This window comes from Alosa pseudoharengus, unplaced genomic scaffold, assembly GCF_046254945.1.
Source record: "Alosa pseudoharengus isolate Yale_2024_CS ecotype anadromous, Long Island Sound unplaced genomic scaffold, YU_APseudo_1.1 YU_APseudo_1.1_scf_1, whole genome shotgun sequence".
Taxonomy (NCBI): Eukaryota; Metazoa; Chordata; class Actinopteri; order Clupeiformes; family Clupeidae; genus Alosa; species Alosa pseudoharengus.
Window position 1 is genome coordinate 34,059,722 of NW_027468564.1, and position 20,807 is coordinate 34,080,528.

The 20,807-nt window shown below is 40.7% G+C and overlaps 1 protein-coding gene across 1 annotated transcript in view; it reads right to left on the reverse strand.

The window, feature by feature from the left end:
* Window positions 1–20,807, reverse strand: part of LOC143126108 (NACHT, LRR and PYD domains-containing protein 12-like) — an 87,002-nt gene that overhangs the window by 39,534 nt on the left and 26,661 nt on the right. The window contains exons 6-9 of the mRNA XM_076288027.1: window positions 19,178–19,398; window positions 17,232–18,996; window positions 11,251–11,421; window positions 6,466–6,636 (exon numbers count right to left, since the gene is read on the reverse strand). Coding sequence (XP_076144142.1) covers window positions 6,466–6,636; window positions 11,251–11,421; window positions 17,232–18,996; window positions 19,178–19,398 — 2,328 coding nt within the window. The remainder of the gene's footprint in view (window positions 1–6,465; window positions 6,637–11,250; window positions 11,422–17,231; window positions 18,997–19,177; window positions 19,399–20,807) is intronic.

Genomic DNA, 20,807 nt, shown 5'->3' on the forward strand with positions numbered 1-20,807 from the left:
AGAAGAGAAGAAGAGGGGACACTGTTAAGAGACGGACACAAGAAGAAGAAGGATAGGCTAAGAAAGACATTAATAGTTAACACTGCTATTTAACATTGGGGGAGTTTTGTTATTTTTTTCAATGTGGGCGCATGTTTAGCCTGTGTGAACGTGAAGAAAAAAAAAGTCAGTTACCGCGGGGAAAGTTCATAAGGCTAGAAACCGCTACAGGCTAGTTACTGGACCACTTTTGTGCTAGCGGAATTCAACTGTGGCAGAGACGTGAACGACGGCTGGTCATTCGTTCCCAGGCGTGGATGACTACTGTATTTCGGAGGGGGATTTCAGACTCCTATGGCACCTGGATTCGTACGACGGGAAAGGCTGGTCGTGAGTGGAATATTTTGCACGCCATACTGCTACTGTGATTCCTATGAGCTCCAACGAAAGCGCGCCAACTTTAGTTATACTGGCCAGTAGGACATTTGCTATGTTGATTTTCTTGTTCTCTGTGTGGTTTCAAATGTTGCGGATAAACTATTATCTGTGGTGATTCACAATTAAGAACTGTCTGTGAATAAATTCGTCTTTGGTCTTCTACGTTAAAGCTATAACAGTGTCTGAGTTGGTTAGTAAAACGATTAAGAGTGTATTGTTGTTTAATATGATAAGTTACATTTTGATGTGCATCCCACCATTGTAGTTCCACAACCACTAGACAAAAGTAGAATTATGAGCCAGATTATCGGCGGGAGGGCTACACAAGTAATTGTCAATATTGCAATTATGCTACACTTATAAATAATTCTACAGATTGATATGTTTTTACAGCTAAACATATTTTACCATTACAACTCTATTCTTTTTTGGGGGCTTTTTATGCCTTTAATCAGATAGGACAGTGGAGAACGACAGGAAGTGAGTGGGAGAGAGAGTCAGGGTGGGATCCGGAAAGGACCATGGGGCGGGAATCGAACCCGGGTCGCCGGCGTACGGTGCAGGTGCCCCAGCCAGTTGCGCCACAGCTGAGGCCATTACAACTCTATTCTACAGTTAAAAATCAATGCTACAGTAGCTGCCAGACAGTTACACAACTTTTCTCCAGGTACAGACTTTTGCACCACCTTGGGGATCAAGACTGTCACATGTTTGTCTGTTACAATTTGTAACTGTAAAACTGATTTGTGACTGCACAAACAATTTTCACTATTACCAATATGTCCATCGCTTACAAAGTTATGGACTATCACAAGGCCCCACAAGAAAGAATGTTTGTGTTTTGTATAAATCACATCAGTTTTGCTGATTTGAAAGGGTGCTTGAAATTATGCATGTGCGTAATATTTTGTTGCAAGAATGATATTTATAAAAATAAGAATTGTTAGGAGGTGATGTGAGATGTGAGTTGTCCATCTCCAAGTGCTATATACAGTATTACTTGTGTGTACAGATTTGGCAAAATGAGACTTCTGCAAAAAACATTCAAGCTAAAACAGTATACCGACTGACAGGTTTTGGATCCAGTGATTCTAGTAGCAGATAACAGTGACATTCTTCTATGTCCAATGTGTGTGTGTGTGTGTGTACTGTATTTTCCGGACTATAAGTCACACTTTTTTTTATAGTTTGGCTGGTCCTGCGACTTATAGTCAGGTGCGACTTATATATGAAAAAAAATATATAATTGAACATGTTTTTAAATGTTAATTTATATTAACTGACATGAACCCTACATGAAACATTATTGTCTACAGCCTTGAGAGAGCGCTCTCAAATGCACAAGTCGTGAAACACACGTGCATACTTAAATCCTCAAATTACTGCCGGGATTCTATTTATAGCTGGGCCTCAGATTCGGACAAATAAAAGCCAGTATAATTTTGTTTCAATTTAACTCATAAAATAGCTCTTCTTAATAATTTATATTGTTGGTTGGTTTAATATTGTTGCCAACAAAGTCATTGTCCTACACCATGAGTCTCCAACACATTGCTCTCAAGCTACCAGTAGCACGCAGCCCCAGGTTAACCTACATTTAAACTAGGGATGCACGATATATCGGCGGCCGATATATTATTAGCCGATAAGTGAAAAAATGAAAATATTATTATCGGTCCGATAACAGAATTCTGGCCGATAATTTGCGCCGATATTTTTTAAAGTCCTAATTTAGGCCTACGTAAGGTCCGTCCTGCTACACTGAGCTACTTGAGCTTGGTTGGCTATACTTTTTCCTCAATATAATGTTAGCGGTGTGAATGTATTTCACGTTCATTTGGGAATCTGTGCATCTCAAAATCTTCTCGTGAATGATCCGCCATTTAACCTTAACAGAGCGGAGCTCAGCCCTATCTAGAGCCGTCTTATGCTGGTGTGTTTGCACTTTACTGCGCTGGTCGGGGAAACAAATAAACAAACTCGTTAGTGGGACGAGTACATAAGAAGGCCTAGTTCTAAGTTGTGTTTTAGTATTATATTTGCATTACTTTAGCTTGGGTTTTGTATTATTACCTAGAAATATGCTAACCATTCGTGCTTCAGTTCCAGACAGGTCATCATAATAAGTTATTAAAACCTTCGGGGCTAACTCCTTTCATTTCTGCTGCAGCAGGTTGTGCGCAACAGAGTAGACATAAGATACAGTCTGAGGAGTTGCAGCTTTATTCAGTTACCCGCAGTTGAAACTAAACCTAAGTTTCCCTCACAAACTCTGATTTGGTCGCTATACTGTAGCTTATTCCAAGCTGAGCCGTTTATGAGCGTTTAGTCCTAAATGCAAACGATTCAAACTCTTTAGCCACTCACTCGCAATTCACTGACGTCAGGTTCACTTAAAGGAGCCACACATACTGTAGGGCTAGGCTACTGTTATGTTGTTGACTGCCGTCCTATTTGGTGGTAGGTAAAATTACTGCAATAAAATTATGCTTATTAAATGCTTTCCCCAAATCACTTTTCACATTTTTTTTTCAAGAGTAATAATATCGGTTATCGTATCGGTATCGGCCACAACAAACCAATAAATATCGGTTATCGTTATCGGCCCTAAAATTCCATATCGGTGCATCTCTAATTTAAACACAATTGTTGCTGCCAGGCATCAGCCTACGAATTTGATAAAAAGTAAATCATGCATAATTTAAAAAATAACTAAATGTAGGCTATCTTAGACCTCTTTGGCTATACGGAATAAGGTTTCCCTTGCAGCACAGCACACGTTCCATGAATGAATGAATGAATGCGGATGCCTTATCTCACAATAAGCGGATGGACATCCCGACACTCTTTCATACATGAAACTTAATAGTGACCCAATGCCATTGATAGCCTACCGGTATGCTGCTCTAAACGAAAAGTATAGGCCTATGTCTCACAGTAAAATGGAAGAAATGAAGGCCTATAGCCAAAGTCCTTTTAGGCAAGTCCCTCCACTCGGCGGCCATATACCAACGTTTTATGGGCACTCATCGGGCACAGTCTTTGGGTCGAACTGCGCGTGCGCAAGGCTTCACAACACCAATCTTGCTCCAGCGGCGATATCACAACACATGATTGGCACGATGTCTTCACAACACACCATATGATTGGCTCAATGTATTCACATGTCAACGTTTTGCCAAGGAAGGGGTGGGATATGTGTAGACAACGGCCATATTGGCGTGACAAACTAGCCCCATGCATTTCTATGGAGTATTTTTTGAGTGCTGTGTCTCCTCATTAGAAAGTCCCTGCTATAGCTGATTCGAAGGCTACAAGCCATGGTCCAAATAAAGATGCTGTGCTTTGCCCAGCCATAAATTCAGGATTCACGATAGTCTGTCCCCTAAACATTCCTCACCCGTTATCTGGACATGCATGAAAACATTTGAAAACAAAACTCACTGCCATGTAATATTTGATCGCTGTTTTGCTACTAATTATCTTTCACGTGAATACGCACAGAAAGTGAAAGTAGGCCTATGCGCTCCGTGTCTGTAGCTGTCTGTTCACGTCCGCAATCGATTATAACGTTCCTCAAATGGAGAACACATCCATGTTCTCTGGCGTTATATTATAGGCTGTCATGCTTCTGTGTTTGCGGTTCCTGATCGCTAAACGTTTGTTTTCCTTTCCTGTCGATAGCGGTTGATGTAGAAGCACGAAATAGGCTATAATAATTTGACTTTAAAGGTGACAAATCCTGCTGAGAGAGACAGAGAGCAAAGAGAGAGAGGCACCCCCAAAGTGGTCCTGCGCGCGCGTGTGTGTGTCTCTGCATGGGGTTCAATTGAAGTCAGAGTTGGTCCGCTTTCAGGCCGCTCCATTATTAGATTAACGTCAGACAGCGCTGTAAAATGTGTGGGAATTTCTCACATTATAATGGCTAGCGTTGCGGGACTTTTATTAGTATGCTCAATACTTAATACTTTATGCGCAATCCCGCGCTGAAATTTAGGCCCTGGTTTTCAATAAATCTTTTTTTCTCTCGCTCTCTCGGCGAGCATTTGTTCTGCTGCCAGCTTGTGCCAATACGCTATATCATCCAAAATGCTTCAATGCATTGCATTCTCCACATTTTTAGCTAAAATGTCATGTACCACATCAGCATTTTTGTTCAGTGAATCTTTTGTAAATTGCTTTAATAGCGTCGGGCACTTGTCAGCAGCTTTCGGCTTGCCTCTTGCCACTATTCACTCCTTCGTCTTCAAGATTCCCTGTAGAATTCTCAATATTTTTGGCCTCAATGTGTTCAGTTACATAGTCTGTCTGTTCTTAGTCTTGGATTTTGTGAAATACATTTCTAAATATCACCTGCTTGCTGCAGCTTCGGTCTGCACGTCCTTTTAAAACCGCATATTTTTCTCTCTCGAGCATTTAATCTGCTGCCGGCTTGTCTCTCCACATCGTCCAAAATGCTTGATTGCATTGCATTCTCCACATTTTTAGCTAAATTTTCATGTACCATATCAGCATTTTTGTTCAGTGAATCTTTTGTTAATTGCTTTACAATTACCGTCGGGCCTATATGCCTATTGCCTGACTTGCCTCAGCTTCGGTCACGTCCTTTTAAAACCTTATCTATGAAAACCACTGGTGTTGATAGAAAGGGACTGTGGATGTCCATTTTCTGGTCTCTATTCTAGCATGTCTGGTTAAAAAGTACCTCTTTTCAATCCATTATTATTTGTGAAGAAATACATCTATCCCTCATGTTATGTTGGTGTCTTTCTGCTCCTCTCGTGTCTACTGAGGCTGCAATGATCACTTATTCCAACTAAAGGGGCGGGTCTCAGCAATAGGTGTGCTATGTCAGTCTATTAGGTTGCTTGCACTAATTATCAAGTTTGTGCACTAATTATCAAGAATTATGATCTATATGCTACACAGAAAACAAACATATTAAACACCCATCACTGAGCAGGTCAAAAAATTTTGCTAGGTCCACTTTCAGATTTGTTGCAAATAGCTAAATTTGGCCTTGGAAAGGTCTGCGCTCCCTGAGAATGTTATGCCTTAACCATCATCGACACATGGGAATTATAGTGCTAACTGAAATAAACAAGTGAACAAGCAATAACTTTCCAAGACAATATTAAACTATTAAGCCAAGTTAAATTCACAATCGCACTCAGTGCAGATTTGCTTTGTTTCGCAAAGCAATTCAAAACGGCCAGCTGCGAGAACGTAGCCTGGAAAATCCAGAACCTGATAATCTAGAAAGATTAAGGGTCTGGCAAAGAGCAATGTAGGGGCACAACTCGAGGGGCGGCAACAAGCATGCATTTAAAAATCTCACTGCATGCAATTGGATAACACTAGACCATGTTTACTCCGAATGATTTCGGACTTTGACGCTCAATAGGATACCACTACGACCAATGTGTACTGTCCTCCAACGTTGCAGCGCTGTCTTCATCAGTTTAGCTGGTTCCCCGGAATGCAAGGGGAAACAGTAACGTGCATCATTGCTCATTGCCAGAGTGTCTCGCAGAGACAATTCCATTGTGCTCTCGCGAGAACTCTGGATTTCCAGGGTAGCGGAAACGTGAGTTTGCGAGTAAACACTTGTTAACCTCACCTCAGCGAGTCTCATTTAACCCACCGAGGGGTGGAGAAAAGTAGCCTCACAATGTGATGTTTTACCTCGAGTCTATATTCAGAGATACACTTTAGTGTAGCATGTGGCATGAGTTTGTTAGCTAACATTTCCTTATTTTCCTTGGTCATATCGCTGCTCCAGGCAGGCTACGCATAACAGAAAGAGAGAGATAAAGCCCGCCCTCAGAAACAACTGATAGGTAGGTCTGCAAAAATAGCACAAAGAGAGGCCAATCACTTGCCTGTCTTTCTCTCTCTGTGTCTTGTCACTTTCCCTCTCTCTATCAATCTCGCATGAAAACGACGATAGTCTCACTCCAGACTATGGGGAATTGACCCCCCCCCCTCTGGAGAGAGAGAGAGAGAGACAGAAAGAGAAGGCCTCTGTGTTTTCAGCATATTACTGACCTAAGTCTCTCCAGTTTGCAGTTTGGACTCTGTAGAGCAGAGGGCAGTTTTTCTCCTGACTTCTGCAGGTCATTCTGACTGAGGTCCAGGTCTTTTAAGGGGAAGTTTGCAGACTGCAGAGCTGAGGCCACAACCTCACAGGACTTCTCTGTTAGCTTACAGCCAGCAAGTCTGAAAGAGAGGCAAAAGAGTATAAAAACATGTTATGTTTAAATGTGCAGGAAGAGGCAGCCGTGGCCTACTGGTTAGTGCTTCGGACTTGTGACCGGAGGGTTGCCGGTTCGAATCCCGACCAGTAGAAAGCGGCTGAAGTGCCCTTGAGCAAGGCACCTAACCCCTCACTGCTCCCCGAGCGCCGCTTATGTTGCATGCAGCTCACTGCGTCGGGATTAGTGTGTGCTTCACCTCACTGTGTGTTCACTGTGTGCTGAGTGTGTTTTACTAATTCACGGATTGGGATAAATGCAGAGACCAAATTTCCCTCACAGGATCAAAAGAGTATATATACTTATAATAGTGAAAAATCAAATACCCCACAGATTTCAGTCATCATCAGTCCCGATATTTAGCAGTATAATCAAACAGTCCAAACGTAAATTAAATCCCAAATTGAACATCTTCTGATTTTGATATCCTACCGGTATGCTGCTCCAAACGAAAAGTAGGCCTATGTTTCACAATAAAACGCACCACGTAAGAAAAAAAGGCCTATAGGATTTACGATAGTCTGTCTCCTAAACATTCCTCACCCGTTATCTAGACATGCATGAAAATATTTGAAAAAAAACTCACTCCCACATAATATTTGATCGCTGTTTTTCTACTAATGATCTTTCACGTAATGCACACTAGAAAGTGAAACTAGGCCTACTATGCGCTCCGTGTCTGTAGCTGTCTGTTCACGTCCGCAATCGATTATAACGTTCCTCAAATGGAGAACACGTCCATGTTCTCTCGGGTTATAGGCGGTCATGCTTCTGTGTTTGCAAAATTCCTGACGGTTCCTGATCGCTAAACGTTTGTTTTCCTTTCCTATCGATAGCGGTTGTAGAAACGCCTAGGCTATAATTTGACTTCAGCGGTGACAAATCCTGCTGAGAGAGAGAGAGAGAGAGGCACCTCCAAAGTGGTCCTGTGCGCGCGCGCACGTGTGTGTGTGTCTCTGCATGAGGTTAAATTGAAGTCAGAGTTTGTCCGTCCAGTCGCGCATTCAGGCCGCTCCATTATTAGATTAACGTTATCAGACAGCGCTGTAAAATGTTTGGGAATTTCTCGCATTATGATGGCTAGAGTTGCGGGACTTTTATTATTATGCTCAATACTTAATAACTTGTGCTCAATACCCGCAATCCCGCGCTGAAATTTAGGCCCTAGTTTTAAATGCGCATCTTTTTTTCTCTCGCTCTCTCGGAGGTGGCCAGCCGAGCATTTATTCTGCCGCCAGCTTGTGCCAATATATTGTCCAAAATGCTTAATTGCATTACATTCTCCACATTTTTAGCTAAAATTTCAAGCCTTCGTCTTGCCTCTTGCCAATATTCACTCCTTCGTCTTTATTAACATTCCCTGTAGAGTTCTCAATATTTTTGGCCTCTATGTGTCCAGTTACATAGTCTGTCTGTTCTTGGTCTTGGATTTTGTGAAATAAATGTCTAAATATCACCTGTTTGTTGCAGCTTCGGTTTGCACGTCCTTTTAAAACCGCAATGTTTTCTCTCTCGTGAACATTTAATCTGCTGCCGGCTTGTCTCTCCACATCGATGCTTGATTGCATTGCATTCTCCACATTTTTAGCTACATTTTCATGTACCACATCAGCATTTTTGTTCAGTGACTCTTTTGTAAATTGCTTTACAATTACTGTACCATCGGGCCTATAGGCCTATCGCCTGGCTTGCACAGCTTCGGTCATCTCCTTTTAAAACCGTCTCTTTCTCTCTCATGAGCATTTAATCTGCTGCCAGCTTGTGACTCCACAGCGCCCAAAATGCTTGATTACATTGCATTGTCCACATTTTTTTAACTAAATTTTCATGTACCATATCAGCCTTTTTTGTTCAGTGAATCTTTTGTAAATTGCTTTACAATTACCATTGGGCCTATAGGCCTAACACCTGGCTTGCTTCGGTCACGTACTTTTTCTCTCTTGTGAGCATTTAATCTGTTGCCAGCTTGTGACGCCCAAAATGCTTGATTGAATTGTATTCTCCACATTTTAGGTAAATTTTGCTGTATCACATAGCATTTTCTTTCAGTGAATCTTTTGCTTTACAATTACCTTCCGGTCCTCCTCTTGGCTGCCATCACCCCTTCGTCTTCATTAACATTAATCTTTTTGGCCTCAATAGTCCAGTTACATAGTCTCTGTTTTTGGTTTTGGATTTTGTGAAATACATTTCTAAATGCGACTTATAGTCCGGTGCGACTTATATATGTTTTTTCCTGTTCATGACACATTTTTTGACTACTTCAGAGCGACTTATAGTCGAGTTTGAGAGGAAAATAAATATAACTGCCCCATATACACAAAGATGTAAAGTAACTAAGTAGAAGTATAAAAAATATTCTGTGGAAATGCATGGATTTCACGGAATTATTTTTGGAATCTGATCCCTTGTCATACCTGTTCATTCGTACTCGTCGCTCGATTTATCGTGACTAAATTCAAGATGGCGGCGAACGGTAAACTTCCTCAAGGTACTGTCTGTATAAATCGTCTTGTGAATAAACTACCAGTGCTTTTTCAAAATTCTCAATGTCTCGTTTTAAATGTCAAGGCCCTCGGAAGTCTACCAATGAAGTATAGAGCTACTTTGAGCCTCGTAAATGGTGTAAAACAGTGATTTATTTGCATGGCTAGGCCGATGCCCGAGGCACACCCATCGAAAAACTGGTGGTAGCATCGGCTAACTAGAGCTATGAGCTATGAGACATACGTTCACACTCTATATCATGTTTCAACACACTTTAGGTCAATATCACACCAAAATTCTCCTTTAACTTAAGGGAGTTGAATATGAATGAAAAAATGCTTCTGTTATATTTTGAATATGAGTTTTTCTAATACATTTGCTTCCTTTCAAGGTTGGATTTTTCCTCATTGTTTTCATTGTGAGATTACAATAAATCACCAAAACATGACTGTTTTTATACCTGTTTTTAGTGAACTTCACCAGGGGTGCCAATATATATATATATATATATATATATATATATATATATATATATATATATATATATATATATATGTATATGAAACAAATCACCAAAGCAATCACGGGTTATGATAATTATTTGAACCTGATAATGAATGATGATGAAAATACATAACTAACTCAGAGCAACTACATAACCAATAATCAAAAGTAAGGTCTGAGACCTCCAGATAGTTAGCCTGACGAGCCAGACCCACAATAAAATGTAGGGTCTGGGCACTCACCGCTGGCAGTGCTCAGTCCGAGGGGCGGGATAATCAGTTGTCTTTCAAATTCCCTCTGCACGCAATGGGTCAGCGTTATGAGTCCCATGCTTTTTCCCACCAGCGGAGCTAGTTGGCTAGTTCAAACTTTTGCCAATTTAAAAAAAGCTTAACTTGTGTCATGCTGTTCGCCAACAGCAACATCCATCTTCTTTGTTTTCAAGTAGCAGGGAATTCAAGCCAAACCGTTGCAACTCTGCCATCAATCATTATGTTAAGCCCGCCTAACGTCTCGATACACAATTTGATTGGCCTGATAGAAGTTACATTTTTCTAGCTCACAAGCCAACAGAGACTTGCTAGACTAGCCCTGATCTAAAATCTAATTTGCTGCCGCTAGGGTGCGTCTAGATTTCTAGGCTACCAGATAGTGTGAACAGTAAGAAACCGGAGGCCCTGTCTGAGCTGAGCTGAAGTGCACCAGAAAGAGATAGGAGTCCTTTTTCAAATTAACTCCAAATGTACAAAATGTCCTTTTTGTTTTGGTCCACTTTTAGAGGACTGAGGGCTAGATTTATCAAGCCATTTGCGCCTGTTTCCAGGCGTTAATTGTTCGCAAAGACTGACATAACCAATGCGAACTACTTACAAACAGGCCGCAGTTGAGTAAAACCGCAAACTGCCTGTTGCAGAAGCTGAAATGGGCAAATTGCGTTTTCCCGTGTCATGCATATGCATTCAGAGGAGGGTCAGGGGAAAGTGGGAGTTTCGTGTTAAAATGTAGGAGAAGTGCAAAATGCGCCTAATTAGGTATTCCCCTGTATTTCCGAAAACTGGCCATGAATGCACACGTTTGCTTTGCGGTGAAATATTTCCACCTGGTAGAAGCAGGTGTTACTCCAAATTACGGTTACATGCATCAATAAGAGGAACTTTTTAAAGACAACAGAATCGCTATGTTGTAATAATGTTTCATGATCGCTATGTGTCGCTTTCATCGCTTTCATGATCGCTATAATATTGTCATCAGCGAACTTCATTCAACTGCGTTTGTGATTGAAATATGCCGTTCAGTTGTGGATGCTCGCAAATTGCGGTAGAGGGTGGAGAAAGGTTAGTTACCAGATCAGCTGCTGGTTGGATAAATACTGTGCACATTGAGGCAGCACAATGTGCGCTAATACCGAACTCGCATAAACAGATGCAACGCAAACTGTGCTAGTGTTAGTAAATCTAACCCTGAGTTTGGCTCTTTTAAAAGGACTATATGTGAAAACACCCTAAAACAGTAATGCTGTTCTTCACTGGTTCACACAGTGTACTTTTAACTATTTGTGTCTGTCATCACAGTCAGCAATGTTACTGACCTCAGTGTCTCCAGTTTGCAGTTTGGACTCTGTAGAGCAGAGAGCAGTTTTTCCTCCAACTCCTGCAGGTCATTCTGACTCAGGTCCAGCTCTCTTAAGGGGGAGTTTGCAGACTGCAGAGCTGAGGCCACAATCTCACAGAACTTCTCTGTTAGCTTACAGTCAGCAAGTCTGCAAGGGAGGCAAAAAAGTACTACATTATATCGTCTTTTTTGACTGTGTAAAAACGACCACAGTCCAAGTTTGATTCATTCATCTGGCAAAGAAATATCACATTCCCTTTTCATTTCATTTCATTTTCATTTCCCTTTTCGCTGTTGCTGGCATCAAATTCAAAATATTTTCCAGAAAACAATATTTTTTCTCCTCCAACAGTTGTTATGTTGTCTTGAACTACTCTCAATTAAATAGAGGGTTAATATAATTTGTAAATCATAACATTCTGTTTTTATTCACATTTTACAGTGTCCCAACTTTTTTGAAATTGAGGTTGTAACGTAATGACTTATGTTCTTCACCCCTGATATTTGAATGCGGCCCCTCAGTCAAATAACACAGGTTACGCTATGTGTTATAATCATGCCTTGTAACAGGCATCTTTTTTACAGAGAGATGCCTTGAATCTGTTGATGGGGTTTTTTCACATCTGTGCCTAGGGGTCTAAAATTTTCACAGTGATATCGACATTTTCAAGGCTACCATAACCTTGTTTAAACTGAATGTGTTAAAGCAGGGGTCTCAAACTCAAATGAGCTGCGGGCCACTTCGGCCAACGTCATCTGATTGGAGGGCCACGTAAAAAAAAAGAACGGCTATTTCTGAAAATGCATTTTTTTTAAAAATACTACACAGAACTGCAAAGAGAAAGTGCAAATCGTTTTATCTCTTTTTAGACACCTGTGCTAACAACCTTAGCTTATAAATAAAATAATGATAAAATAAATATTAATACAAATTATGAAAACAAACAAAAAGAATAAAAACAGGTATGTATGTGTTTCACTCCAAATAAAAATATGTTCCTCTCATAACTTATTTAAACCTCCATGGCAAACTTTAGGCACCAGGGTTAAGAAAACAACACCATTGGATTTTGGCATCAACATTTCAAAAGGCTTGAAAGTGGTCTTTGTAAGGCTTGTAAATCCTACTGTAAATCTTTGAGTATAAACAAACGTTTATGAAGTGGGTAAATGTATCTAATTTGCCACTGGATGGCAAGCACCTCAAAATATGCACATTTCAGAAAATAATGGATGTTGAACATATTTGAGCAGGTTTACAGGTCTTGTCATATTACCCACATAACAAATTAACAGGAAAACAGTAGGCCTAAGATGTAAACTAACAATAGTAAACTATTACTAGCCTACAACCACAAACCGTTATTGTAGGCCTATTATAAAGTAGCCTGTCGAAATAAGCATGGTAGGGCCTATGCTTAGTGGACACCGTCGTATACACGCAAAGACGCACCTCCATTCACAGACTATCACTGTCAATAGACGATCGATCATAACCTCCAAAAGGCAGATATTCTCCTTCAGAATCAGAATAGGTGAATAACATAGCCTACCCAAGACTTCATCACACGTGAACGTTTTTTTCAACATTTGGTGTAGGTCTATTTCTGCTTCAATTTGTGCAAAACAATGGCCTGCATCGCTTCCGCGTCATTACAAACAAATGCACGTCTTTATGTTTCTCGCATGTAATACAAGTATTTCCTGAAAACTTTGTGCAGTGAATTTGGGCTTGAATCGAAGCTCTGGATATTTAGCAACTGGTGATGGGATTTGTCACCGTACTTGGATCTATTATCTATTTTAATCAGTGTCACTTGGTGAAAAGGCTCTGAATCAGGGGATATACTGACCTGATATTTTTTATGACATGCAGCATATCAGGAGCATCTTTGATCATAACCTGAGTTTTTAAGAATCAGTGAAAATATTGATTTATTTTGACTCCTGATTTGCCAATGAGATATCAGTATACCCAAATCACAAGTCACACACACCATTTCTGGATATCTTTGGGTAGGTCTACCACCCTTGGATAGGCTATCATATTAGATATCAGCCTAGGCCCAAGATCTGCCTAATTAACAGTCACACATGCCCTACGTCCAAAACGTACCATACAACATCACTGATAGGCTATTTGCCGTTTGATTTCTATCTAATTTCAGGACATTGAAAAATAGACTATTTAAAGACTACTTTGTTCTGGCCAAGGCTAGCCTACTTATCTAATTATTTTGGTTATGGTTCAATTTCACTGATATCTTTGAGATTTTATAGTTGCTGTAGTCTGTAGGCCTAGCCTAATATACTTTTTATGTATAATATGCATGAGATCTGTTGGAGGAATAAAGTCCACATTTTAAACTATCTGCTTTCCCATCATGCTGTCTGCCAAAACTAATTCGGTTCAGCTGGAGTTGCCACATACTGTAACAACAATACAAAGTTAAATTTAACAGTAAACAATTTAAAAAGTTGGTAAGAATAGGCCTACATTAAGAAGAATAGCAATAATAAACAACAATTCAATCAATAGCCTAATGAACATAAATAAATACTATAATATATGCTACAAACCATAAGAAAGGCTTAATAAACTAAGTTGAGCATCTATAATTTCATACTATTTTAACATTACAAGCTATGGCTTCCTTGTGGGCCAACAATGGATCAATCATGCTGTAACTTGTCTATAAAACGTGGGTCAATATGACGGATAAACCAATGTTGATTTAATCAAGAAACAAGGCTTCAAATGAAATTGACGTCAAACTATGAGCCAATAATGTTAATAATCAGAATAGTAGTAATAAATAGCCCACTTTGCTACTATTGTTTTGACACTTCTACAAAATCAGTTTGGTAGTCATTTTAATGTAACTAAAATATGCCAACAGGCCTAATAATTTCCACGATTTCTTGGCAGAAGGCAAGAGCTTCTGCAGACAGTGTTGCAATTAGGTATGATACTGCGCAGAAGTGTAGGGTCACTTTGAAATATCCTCTTTATCAGAAGAATAAACATGCTAAAGTTGACTAAAAAGAGGAATACAAATAAATCATCTTTTGGAAATTGATCTTAATGCCTTAATAAAAAACAAATGAGGAAAAATCCAGCCTTTAAGGACACCAATTGTCTTTAATGTAAATAAATAAGTGTTCCTTAAATGTTGGATTTTTCCTCATTTTTTTAAAAAAGTAAGGCATTAAGATCAGATAATTTTTAAATGTATGTGTATGCTAAGGTTATGTAAACTTGAGCACAACTGTAGTACATATCTCCATTACTTCTAACTATTGCACCTGACTTCTAGGCTGCTATTGTGGGTTTGCTTTTATTTGTCACACAAGCTGAGTAGTTAACATTAATTATATTCATGGACAGGGTCAATTGTAACGTATGCTTTCTTTCTCTTTTTACAGACACCTGACTTTTACTGCCAAAGGGACCATCAGAGCACCTCTCCCTACCCTGCAGGACATCCAGAAGAGTACGGACATACCAGAAGAGTACGCACAATGGCCCAAAATGTTTTAAAGGACATTTCACACCCAGACCATGGACTGTTTAAACCACTGAGGCCAAGGTCTTGCCTGTTCATAATCTGAGAAATTCTTGAATTGTGTGCATGTGTGCGTGTACATGTTTATGTTTATGTGTGTATGGGTGTGTGGGTGGGTGTGTGTGCGTGCATGTGCTTGTGTGTTTGCCTGTTTATGTGTCTGTGTGTGTGCATGTGCATGCATACGTATATATTATTGGGGCAGCCGTGGCCTACTGGTTAGCACTTCGGACCTGTAACTGGAGGGTTGCCGGTTCGAACCCCGACCAGTAGGCACGGCTGAAGTGCCCTTGAGCAAGGCACCTAACCCCTCACTGCTCCCCGAGCGCCGCTGTTGATGCAGGCAGCTCACTGCGCCGGGATTAGTGTGTGCTTCACCTCACTGTGTGTACACTGTGTGTTGTGTGTGTTTCACTAATTCACGGATTGGGATAAATGCAGAGACCAAATTTCCCTCACGGGATCAAAAGAGTATATATACTTATACTTACTTACTTATGTCTACTGTGTGAGTATGTGTCATACTTAGGATTACTGTGAATGTATGTGTGTGCGTGTGTATCCGTTTATGCACATGTGTGAATATGGAATGGGTTTACATGACCCCTGGAGGCAAACATACGCAAAAAATTGGTAATCCTAGGCCCTACGGTTCTAAAGATATTCACAGAAAACTGTGTCTGCCCTACCCTCCTTTCGGGGGGTCCAGTCCAGCGGGGGGGCTACAGATCAAAACGAAAAGCGATGGTTCCATGCTATCCATGTGGGGTTACATGCCCACCAAGTTTCGTGTACCCCGGTCTTTCAGTGTCCCGGGGATCCTTGTTGGTGTACGGTCACGTCCACGAAACTTGGCATGCATTCGGAGGGTGTCATAATGATCCTACACTTTCAATTTCGTGCAGTTTTGACCATGTCAGCCAGATATATTGTGATGAAAACACCTAATGTTTTGCTTTTTAATTTTTAACTAGGTGGCGGTATACATGATATAAGTGGTAATAGGGGATAGGTTGACATGCCCCCTTAAGACCAACATACAAAAATTTTGTGCAGTTTTGACTATGTTGGGTCACAGATACCTGCGATTACAACACCTCATTTTTACTTTTTTGTGTTTAACTAGGTGGCGCTATACATGAAATGAGTGGTTATGGAATGGGTTTACATCAACATACAAAAAATGGTCCTCCTAAACCCTACGGTTCTCAAGATATTCACAGAAAACTGTGTCTGCCCTACCCTCCATTCGGGGGGTCCAGTCCAGCGGGGGGGCTACAGATCAAAATGAAAAAAGGAGGTTCCATGCTATCTATGTGGGGTTACATGCCCACCAAGTTTCGTGTACCCCGGTCTTACAGTGTCCCGGGAATCCTTGACGGAAATTTGGACATGTGAAAGAAAAAATAAATAAATAAAGAAAGAAAAAATCTGACTAAACCTAATTCGCTGCGCGGCGGTCATAATAATGTAATTAAGTGTATATAAAATTAATATGAAATATTATTTAAGTTAGTTGCACAATAAGCTCAGTGTTGGTTATGTAGGACTATCCCAAGTTTAAAACCATTACATAAATCACATGATTCATTTTAAAAATTAAAAACATTAAATATATGATAAAACTAATAAAGCCATAAAGCGTATGGAAAAGCAAATAAAGGCATGCACATAAATGCCTGCGAAATTAGCTGTGCCTGGCAGTATATGGGCAGCATACAGTAGTCCCATGTTTGACATATCAGGGAGTATATGGGAAAAAGAACAAGAGGTGTCCGGGGTCATACAAGTAGCTACCGGTAATACTTGAAACATGGATCATATCAGGTGAGAATATGAAGTCTGGATATCTTGCATGTCCCATTCAGGAGTTTTGATATGCTCCTGATATGGCAATTGGCACTAAAATATCAGGAGCATATCAACCAATATATTTCCTGATATTACACATATCAGGAAATATATCACTATGAATATTCCCTGATTCAGAGCCTTTTCACCCAGTGTGTTGTTGTCACAATTAAAAATACCCTCAAGGGCCGAATTACATTATTACTTTGAGGTATTGCTCGTCAATGCTATTGGTCAGGTTTAGCCAAATCTTTCTGCTCACTTAGTGCTTTTGATCACACCTTACCGCATGTTTTAGCACATGTGCAACACTTGCACCCATAGTTTTGCTGTGAGATTGTGTTCTCAAACTCTGGCTGTCTATCCTGTTTGTAGAGGTCAGGGTAGCTACCAATGTTGGTGAAACTGATTAATTTATTTTCCTCATTTGAAATAATAAATGGAGTATAATAAGCAGCTATTAAAAGTATATGATTAGAAGTTTTGGTATACTGGCTGCATAAAGAAACTGAGAATAATCTTGATTTATTGTAATACTCACACAGCCTTCCTGCAGCATCTCACAGCTGGCACCAGTCTCCTCCGCCCCTCCTCTGAGGTTTTGTATTTGTTCAAGTCCAACTCATCCAGCACCTCCTCAGACATCAGAAGCATGTGGGCCAGCGCTGAACAGTGGGCAGGTGAAAATTCACCTGAGAAGCCACCCGGAGATGTCAGATATTTCTTAACTTCTTCATGTAGGGAATGATCATTCATTTCATACAAGCAGTGGAGAAGATTGATGTATCTCTCAGGAGATGGGTCCTTCTTCTTGAGTTCCTTGATATATGCACATGTTTTCTTGATGCATTCTGAGCTGCTGTGTGTGTTTGTCAGCAAGCCTTGTAAGAGGGCTTGATTGCTTTCCACTGAGATGCCTACAAGGAAGCGGAGGAATAGGTCTAGGTGTCCATTTTTGCTGTCCAAAGCTTTATCCACGGCTCTTGCCAATAGATCAAACAAGTCAAAAAATGAGAAAAGAGTCAAAAAGTTCAGAAAAGAGACAAACAAATGAAGTGCAGCTAGAAACTCCTGGATGCTCAGATGCACAAAGCAGTAGACCTTCTTGTGGTGAAACACACATTCCTCCCTGAAGATCTCAGTGCACATGCCAGAGTACACTGAGGCTTCACTGACATCAATGCCACACTCTCTCAGGTCTTCCTCATAGAACATGAGATTGCCATTCTCCAGATGCTTGAAAGCCAGCTCTGCTAGTTTCAATATGACACCCTTATGTGATTCCAGGAGACTCTGTCTATCAGTCTCACTTTCCTCTTGATACTTCTGGCTCTTCCTGGTGGTCTGGATGAGCAGAAAGTGTATGAACATCTCAGTCAGAGTTTTGGGGGCTTCCTTCCCATCATCCTGTTCCAGTATCTGCTGAAGGACAGTGGCTGAGATCCAACAGAAGACTGGCATGTGGCACATGATGTAGAGGCTCCTGGTTGTCTTAATGTGCGAGATGATTCTGTTGGCTTGATTCTGGTCACTGATCCTCTTCCTGAAGTACTCTTCCTTCTGTGGTTCACTGAACCCTCGTACTTCTGTGACCAGACTGATGCACTGACAAGGGATCTGACTGGCTGCTGCTGGTCGGGAGGTTATCCAGATGAGAGCAGAAGGAAGCAGAGTACCCTGAATAAGGCTCGTCATCAGCACATCCACTGATGATGTTTGTTTCACATCAGACAACTTCTGATTCTCTTGGAAATTCAATGGAAGTCGACTCTCATCCAGACCATCAAAGATGAACAAAATGTGGCAGTCTTTGTATTCACCATCCTGTAGCTCCCTAAGCTCAGGGTGGAAGTCAAGCAGGAACCTGTGAAGACTGAACTGGTCATGTTTGACCAAATTCACCTCACGGAATGGAAGCACAAACATGAAATCTACATCCTGGTTAGCTCTGTCCTCTGCCCAGTCAAGGATAAACTTCTGCACTGAGACTGTTTTTCCAATGCCAGCGATCCCCTTGGTCATAACAGTTCTGATGTGTCTCTCCTGTCCAGGTAAGGGCTTGAAAATGTCATTAGAGCTGATTGCTGTGTCTTCTGTGGTTTGTGGCCTGAATGCTGACTCTACCTGCCAAACCTCATGCTCATTATTTACCCCTTCACTCTCTCCCTCTGTGATGTAGAGCTCGGTGTAGATCTTGTTCAGGAGTGTTTGAGTCCCTGACTTTATGATGCCTTCACATATGCTCTCAAACCTCTGCTTCATACAGGCTTTATGGGTCATCAGTACTCTCTTCAGGACATGGTCGTCTGTATGAAATAAGAAAAAGATCCTTTTAATACAACTAAGTGCATTGAACAATGAACCTTAAACTCTAGCCTAATAATAATTACGCTTTTTAGAGAAATTACTTTTATGATTGTGCCTGGGTCCTGCTCTTGGCAGTAGGTCTTTAGAAAAGCAATCTGCTGAATGCTCTGTATGTAATACCTGTTAGTTTGGCCTGTATGACTGGACAGTGTAGAAGGGGTTGTGTTCTCTTTCCGCACTGGGGACAGCTGTGGTCTCCTGATGGACCAGACTGGCTCCAGTAGCTGCTGATGCACTGCCTGCAGAAACTGTGTCCACAGCTAGTGATGACTGCATCTCTCAGTAGCTGCTCACACACTCCACATCTGGACTGATCCTGGGTCAGGACGTTCCTCAAAACACTGAAGAGACATCAATACACACAATTAAAATGACTTACTATGGACAGTAAGCTAAACGCTTCCTAACCAGTATAAGTAAGTTATAAGTATAAGTATATATACTCTTTTGATCCCGTGAGGGAAATTTGGACTCTGCATTTATTCCAATCCGTGAATTAGTGAAACACACTCAACAACAAGCAACAACAGCGGCGCTCAGGAAGGCAGTGAGGGGTTAGGTGCTTTGCTCAAGGGCACTTCATGCCTACTGGTCGGAAACAATCGTAGCCTCCCCATCGGGGAATCGAACCCCGGTCTCCTGCGCGGGAGCCGTGGATAGTTAAGCTTAACTTTCTTAACTTTTCCCATTCATTCTCTATGGTAGTTCTTAACACTACGGATGTAATATACTTTTGGCCACCGGTGGATATTGTGGCGCTGTTGGGCGGTTTGTTTAGAGACGCGCGGAGCCATATAAAAGGTAGAGTTGCGACAACTCCATTGACGCTAATGTTCCATTTTTTTTCCAACAATGGCGGCTCATGGAAGCCTCAAAGAGTTCCCGGAAGTTAACAATTAATAATAGCAGCAGTGTGGTTACAGCAGTATAGACTGTTTGTAGCCAACTTTTCAGACTCAGATTTATATTATTGGCTCATCCGAATAATAATAATAATAACAGTAATAGTAGTGAAGTAATAGTATTAATAATAGCCTAACCTAATTATAATAATAAACTATGTATCGCCTATGACAGCTTTTCTGCTGCTCAGTTTGTATCAGTTCCTTATCAAATAAATTAAGAGGCTAAAAGCCCAATAAATGTGCTACACATAATAGCCTAAGATAAACCTTGCCTATCCCCTTTCAATTAGGCAGCACTAGGCTACACTACGAACAAGCTGTCATTAAGTGTAATTTGCGTTTGTACAACTTTTCTAATGTGACGTTTCTTTAGCTTTATCATGTCAACATAGTTGTAACGTTATGCGCAATGCTCATCTACAGTAGGCTATGGATTTAAAGTGGTTTGATTTTAAAAAGGGCAGCAAAAGTTGGATATAGTGCAATTGCTTCCCCAAAACAATTCCTCCATGGATTTCCTCCATGGATTCGTTTGATATGTGGATAACTTTCAGTGGACTAAACATAAAAGGTAAGACTTTGTTATCACAAAGCTAGCTGGTTCGTTAAATATGGCGAAGCATATTTACAGTCAACTTTGTTGGCCTACTTGCAGCAGTGAACCTAGTTGTTAACATTGTTGGTAACGTAAACGTTTCTTCAGTTAGGAGCAGGGCTGTTTTTTTTATTTTGCATTCATTTTCATTGGCAAAAGCTAGCCTAATATGCATGAGAGAACCTAGATTTGAGGGAGCTGCAGCTGTTAGCATCAGCACGGTCATATTAACACAGCAGGGCACACTAGC